The sequence below is a fragment of the Lactuca sativa genome, chromosome 2, assembly GCF_002870075.4.
Source record: "Lactuca sativa cultivar Salinas chromosome 2, Lsat_Salinas_v11, whole genome shotgun sequence".
Lineage (NCBI taxonomy): Eukaryota > Viridiplantae > Streptophyta > Magnoliopsida > Asterales > Asteraceae > Lactuca > Lactuca sativa.
In genome coordinates this window covers 219,838,601-219,846,073 of record NC_056624.2, presented here as the reverse complement: position 1 = coordinate 219,846,073, position 7,473 = coordinate 219,838,601, and the positions used below count along the sequence as shown (strand labels likewise).

Below are 7,473 nucleotides of genomic sequence, written 5' to 3'. Positions count from 1 at the left end.
AGATTCTTATTTCAGACCAGAGCTCTGGAATGAGCACCCCTTCTCCGGGATACTCTATTCCAGAGAAAGTGGTCAACAGAGATCCGTAATGAATACCCTGACTCCGGAATGCTCTATTCTGGAGAAAGTGGTGATTTTTTTTTAAAAAAAGGTTATTATTATTAAAATATTCAGTTATATAGGTTATCTTACTCATTTTCCCTAAATTTAAACATCCAAATCAAGAATGAACATATACGAACAAGTGATCATTACATAGGTGTTGTTAGAAAAGAGTTAGAAAAATAAGAATAGTCACAAACATAAACGAATATAAATGGACATTAGCAAACATAAACAATCATTAACTAAAAAACATAATTAAATGTTCACGAAAATAAATAAATGGACAAGATCATTGTTCTTGTCTATTCGTTTAGTTAAATGAACAAGAAATCTTGTTCATGTCCGTTCTTCTATTACATAAACAAACATAAATGAACTTGTAATATCCCGATTTTCAACATTAAATTTTTATTTTTATTTATTCAAATATATCAGAGTATTGTTACATTATGTGGAAACATGTTGCAAATGCGCACGTGTACAATCGAACCTTGCCTACTCAGGAATCAATAAAGTACCTGAAAAATATTTCTAATCAACTGGGTAAGCACGAATCTTAGTGAGTTCCCCAAAATACCATATACCATAATACATATATAATTCATAAACATAATTACCTTCAACATAAAGTTGGGTCGCCCCTTAGCCTTCAGCACGAAGCTGGTCCGCCCATTTTTTCCTACAACGTAAAGGTGGTGCGCACCTTGGCCTTCAGCGTAAAGCTGGTGCGCCCGAGTCTATTGGCCTTCAACACAAAGTTATTCCGCCCTCAACTCCTCACATAACATATCAATACATATCTAACAGACAAACAAATTTCACAAATCAGACAACTAACTAAGCTAGTCCAATTGTTTAATAGCATACTGTAGGGAAACTATATCCTAACATACAAATGATACATACTAGAGTATATATTATGGTGAGAAAAACTCACATGGACATATACTCAGACGGCTGGTAAGCTGTATGGGTGATCGTACTGGTGGGTAACGCGTCTAACAAGTATTAACCTATAATACTATAACTTATTAACCCTTATGACAATCTGGTATTGAAAGCTAGATCTTTCACTAATCGTAATGAATACCGAGAGTACTATCAAATAAGGATCAACTAGACATGACAGTTGGGAGACAAGACCGATTCGACATGTAGCCTTTCTGAAATCCAACAACCAAGCCAACGTATCCATTCTATACACCTCTCCCGTAAGTAGATCTATCAATATTATGATTGAAATTACTCATAAATCTTATTTATATATTCATAACAACAAGTATGAATATAAATATAAGTTACATTTAAAGCGTAGTAATAGGAGAATTGATTCATAGAGAGTTTAGAGAATTGTGTGAGAAAGAAGAGGGTTGCACCTGCTATTTATAGCCATAATTCTGGCAGGGCACGCCACGCTTTTTACCTTGCGTGTCGCAATTTTTGGTGGTGCGAGTGGTGCCACGTGTCGATTTCCCGCAGGTTCGCGTAGCCACCTTCTAGAAACATGTGCCGCACAAAACATAAATGTTGTAAATTCTGTAACTTCTTCATACGAGCTCAATTTTCGACGTTCTTTATATCCACATGTAACTATTGACGAGTACTACAACTTTGATTTAGACCCCGTCAACTAATTCTCACTTTATTTTTAAAGTTATATTTTTAACAGACTTAGACTGTTAAAATTCGTATAAAAATCCTAACTCTTTCATATGACATCCGTTCTCGACTGTAATTATATCAACGTACTCCTATTCACGAGATCTTCAACTCTTGTTTAGATTGTTTCGGCCAACAATCGACCGATTTCCATTTCGATTTCAGTGTCGCACACTGTTGCGCTGAAACTTCTAAAAATTCATAATTTCCTCCTACGAGTCAAATTTAGGCGTTTTTTTAATGCAAGCTCGTGCTTTTACGATTACTATGACTTTTATCAAGATTTTATCATAAATAGTCTTCTATCAAAAACATATATTTATGTAATTGGCGTTTATACTGAAATAAGAAAATGAGGTGTTACATAACTTCTTGACGAACGGTTCTCTAAGCGTTCGATTTGCTTACAACCTTATTTAACACCCAAAATGTGTTTAAAGTTAATGAAATTTAAATAATTCTATGTAAGTTTCAACATTAGATTAAAACTAATCTCAAAATTAGCATTTATAAATATGCATGATTTTCATTTTTATATTTGTAGACATTCCCTTTCAACATTATTGGAAAAGGGTGTGGTCAATAATTCATCATCAATAAGTTTCACTTTTTTATTATCCTAAAGTATAATAAAGTTGTCATAAATACATAGAGGAAGTATTATATTTATATTTTATTATATTATAAAACACTTACCAACATAATCCAGGTTGTAGATGCATATTGTGCATAATTTTATTGGTTTGTGGTTGTAATTCAACCGAAATAAATCAAATTTCATCTCGTATTTTTAATCAGATTGATATTGGGATATATTATTTCGTATCATAATCAACAAGATTGGTTTGGTTCGAGAAAATTGGAATTAAATATCAACAAAACCATAAAACAAAAACAATATTAAAAATCAACAAATTACAAATCTATCACGTATATATAGACACATGTGTATCATCTGTGTATATGTATGCCCATGATTAGCAAATATATTGCCGTATACAAGAAAAGTGGTATTTTCCTTTCAGTAAGAGTTGCTTCAATTTTAAGTTTTATCAGACTAAAGATTTGTTAAAAGTAAAGTATCCTTAAATTAGACAAAAAAAAAATTCAATGTTTATTAGATGGCAAATTAATGTCACCAATACTTACTTTAAGATAAATATAAAGAGATAAAATTGGATTAAAATATGAATAAAGGAGATCATAAAAGTTAGACAAATACTTATATCAATTTTACATATATTTCTTGTTAGTATTAATAACGAACATTCTAAGAAACCAGAATTAGACTTTGGACTAAGACAAATGACAACAACCTCTAAGGACTAATTAGTAAATTTCTCCGTCAACCACAACTTCATTAGAACTTAGAAGAAGAGTTTCTTATGTTTCATGCACCAAACATATGAATGTTGACGAAACAAATACAATATTGTCCCACATGCAATATATATCAGTCGTACCTAATATTTTATTTCTGTTTTTATTATTGAATATCTTATTAAAACACACACATAAGAGGGGCAAATACATGCTACAATAATACAAGTAACAATAAAACGACTTGTTTTATCTTTTAAGAATTCAGAAAATAAAATTTTAAATAGTATTATTTTGTTTTTATTTATCACATTTACAAAAAGCAAAAAGAATAATCTTCACTCTTTCAGTATTTCAAAAAGTAAATGGTCAAAGCTTGCTACCTAGACCTAAAGTATTTTGCTTATGTGTAAACACAGCTGCACACCGGTGACAGAGTAACACGTGTCATCTTATTATAGCTTGCCGTGTGTGACAGTACGTCACCCTTCTCTATACATTCTCACTGGTAACAGATTATCTGAAAATTTAAAATTCTTTTATTTTCGAATATTCATTTTCATTTATTATTTGATTATCTCTCTCTCTCTCTCTCTCTCTCTCTCTCTCTCTATTCCAGTATTCCTCTCTCAATCAAAATTTTCCGTTCATATCAACCGATGCAAAACATCGTCGCCGGCGCCTACCCGACCATCAGATGACGACATTATCCGCCTCCGTCATCTCCGTCGTCGGTCTCATCTTTTCTATCTTATATACCGCCCATGCCTTTGGTGGCTCCGCCACCACTGTCTCTATCAGCTATGGTTCCACCGTCACTGTCTGCGGCATTGTCGCTGGTCAACCGAGTCAACGGATCCAATGCTGGCGCAATGGCCAAGTGTTTGATGTATTCTCTAACATCTCATTTGAGTCAATCGCCGGTGGTCGTGATGTGTTCTGCGGCGTCAGGTCCGGCGGGTCCAGTCTCGTCTGTTGGAACCCTAGCCTGACTCCGAAGCGTCTCTACTACAACGAAACGGTGCTTTTGAGTCAGTTATCCATCGGAGACACTCAAATTTGCTCGATCACGAATAGTTCTGGATGGAACGTCTATTGTTGGAGGTATGGTGACGGGATTCCAACTCAAAACCATCATCTCCAATCGATTTCATCGGGATTAGGGTTTACTTGTGGTGTTGATTTGAGGGACGACGCTGGAATCATTTGTTTTGGAACCAATTCAGAAGCAGCGAATGCTATTCAAGCCGCGTTTACAAATTTTCGCATGTTGAATGTTGCTGTTGGAGGTAATCACGCCTGTGGTATAAATTCTACCGGTTTTTTGATTTGTAGAGGTAACAACGATTATGGACAGATCAATGTACCAAATCATTCATCCTTCGAGTTCTCTGCACTTGCGCTTGGTGCGAACCATACGTGTGCTTTGCGAAAATTAAATGGCTCTGTAGTTTGTTGGGGTGGTGGAGGAGGGATTATGAGTTATAATATACTTGGTGTCTCCTTCGAGTCTATCGTTGCTGGATTGGATTCTACTTGTGGATTAACAACTAGCAACCTCTCTGTAATTTGCTGGGGAGAAGGATGGGTTAGAAACGCTTCGTATCCATTAGACTTCGAGCTTCCATTGAGACAAATTCTTCCTGGGCCATGTGTTACATCCGATTGCAGTTGTGGTATATACACTCAATCTCAAATTCTTTGTTCTGGCTATGGATCAATATGTAAGCCTTGTGATATATCCAGTTTCTTCCCACCATTATTGGCTCCACCACCACCGCCGCTTGGAGATGGTAACGCCCCAGGGTCTCCACCTTCAAAAGCTTTGAGAAAGGGGTTACTGGCGTTTGCCATAGTCGGATCAATTGGGGCTTTTGCAGGTATCTGTACTATTATTTACTGTTTATGGACCGGTGTTTGTTGTGGGAACAAAAAGATACACAACTCCGTTCAACCCACAATCACTGCTTCTACACTCAATCCTCCTCAATTTTCAAACAGCAGTCCAGTTTCAAGATCGTCAACAATCCGGCGACAAGCGTCAAGAGCTTTCCGGCGACAAAGAAGTGGAACATCTTCAAAACATGCTGACAGGGAAGAGGAATTCACCTTCGCCGACTTAGCTTTAGCAACCGATAACTTCTCCCAAGAGAATAAAATCGGTGCAGGGAGTTTTGGGGTTGTCTACAAAGGCAAACTCATAGATGGTCGTGAAGTCGCCATTAAAAGAGGGGAAACGAGTCAAAAAACAAAGAAATTTCAAGAGAAAGAAAGCGCGTTTGATTCAGAATTAGCTTTCTTATCTCGTCTTCATCACAAGCATTTAGTCAGACTCGTGGGATACTGCGAAGAACGCGACGAAAAGCTCTTGGTTTACGAGTACATGAGAAATGGAGCTCTGTACGATCATCTACACGACAAGAAGAACGTGGAGAAGAATAGCAGCTTGTTGAATTCATGGAAAATGCGGATCAAAATCTCGTTGGATGCTGCAAGAGGAATCGAATACCTTCATAATTACGCAGTTCCTCCGATCATACACCGCGACATCAAATCATCTAACATCTTGCTAGACGCGAATTGGGTCGCTAGGGTTTCTGATTTCGGGTTATCTCTAATGGGTCCTGAATCCGAATCGGATCACCGAGCAACGAAGGCCGCCGGAACCGTCGGCTACATTGATCCAGAATACTACGGATTAAACGTCGTCACTGCCAAGAGTGACGTGTACGGCCTTGGGGTAGTACTCCTTGAACTTTTGACCGGAAAAAGAGCGATATTCAAGAGTGATGACAACGGTGGTACGCCGATAAGTCTGGTGGACTATGCTGTACCGGCGGTGATTTCCGGCGAATTGGGAAAGATACTGGATAAGAGAGTGGGGCCTCCGGAGGTGAATGAGGCGGAGGCGGTGGAGCTGATGGCGTACACCGCCATACATTGTGTGAACTTGGAAGGTAGAGAAAGACCCACCATGACTGATATTGTGGCCAATTTGGAAAGAGCGGTGGTGCTCTGTGACGACAGCCATGGCAGCATTTCCAGTGGTCAGATTTCGATTATGTCTGAATGAGATTACAGATTTTTTGATTTTTGATTCCATGAGGTTGATTTTTACAATATTTTGGGGGTATATATTTTGTAAACACCAAAGATTAGGATAAATATTAGTATATTTTTTCATGCTGTTTTGGTAGTGTTAGTCTAACATGTGGTTATAGAAGATGATTTTGCAACACACCCTAGAACCACAAAGTTGGTAGTGGATAGTGGTTTTATTTTGTTGTTAATGGAGAAGAGAAAATATTTCTATTATAAAATTTGTTTTACATTTGGGTTCTTAAAAGTTATATTTTACATATTTGGGTGGGAGGTTTCCATGAAGATGTGGTTGGATAATGGATAGTGATAAGCAAATGTTGGGAAGGTGGGGTTTGTGTTTAATTCAAAGAAGCAGAAGACATAGATTGACTAAACAACAATATGCATACTTCAACTCTGGTGTTCCAATTTCCAAGACATATAGCTGCTGCTATTTATCAATAATTTTAAACAAATGATATATTTTTATTAAATTATAATATTACCACAATTCACAACCACATAAATTTCATATAAATACAACTATGTTTTCCTCTAATACGTGAAGTCGTTGGTTTAAATCGGTTATGAAGAAATAGTAAATAATATATGGGAAGTGCAAAGGGGTTTAGTTTCATTTGAAAAGTCACAAATATTGTTTTTTTTTTTGAAAATGATAAATAAATAAGTAGAATGGTGATTAATATGCAATTTAATTGGGACGGTGGCGCCTCTTTATTCTCAACAGAATGCCAAACATTTAGGTAACAGAGTGTCTAGTTAATGTATTCTTGATTCAGATTTAAGTTTTTTCTATAGATCCATAAACATTTATTATATATATATATATATATATATATATATATATATATATATATATATATATATATATATATATTAAGATTGTGATAAATTTCAACAGTAAACTGTTGAAAATTTATCCAACTTTGGTCCCTGTAATGTTGTTATAATTTTTGTGGGCTTTCTAATTTATTTACAGGGGGTGTTTTGTAATATGTTTCCTCCACTTTCAACGTGGCTAACAGTTGATCTTTATTGGTATTCTCGATTGTACGTGTCAACTCCAAATTTATTCCTTCTCTATCTTCTATTCGATGCATTCTTGATTCATTATTATTATTATTATTAATATTAACTATGTTGTATAATTGTATTCAGCTGCCTGTTCTAATTGGGAATTATTTTTTAAAAAATGGCTTGATAAAAAATAAAGATATCAATTAGGAAAAAACGAATAAAAGTAAAGAGCACATGTAGAATGTGAAGATGAAATGCACGTATATATTA

At 35.6% G+C, this 7,473-nt stretch overlaps 1 protein-coding gene across 1 annotated transcript; it reads left to right on the top strand.

Moving 5' to 3' along the window:
* Nucleotides 1-3,630: 3,630 nt before the first annotated feature.
* On the top strand, nucleotides 3,631-6,430 carry LOC111901275 (putative serine/threonine-protein kinase-like protein CCR3). Its single transcript, XM_023897133.3, has one exon. It carries the CDS (start codon nucleotides 3,782-3,784, stop codon nucleotides 6,155-6,157), a length of 2,376 nt encoding a protein of 791 aa, XP_023752901.1. The 5' UTR covers nucleotides 3,631-3,781; the 3' UTR covers nucleotides 6,158-6,430.
* Nucleotides 6,431-7,473: the final 1,043 nt, after the last annotated feature.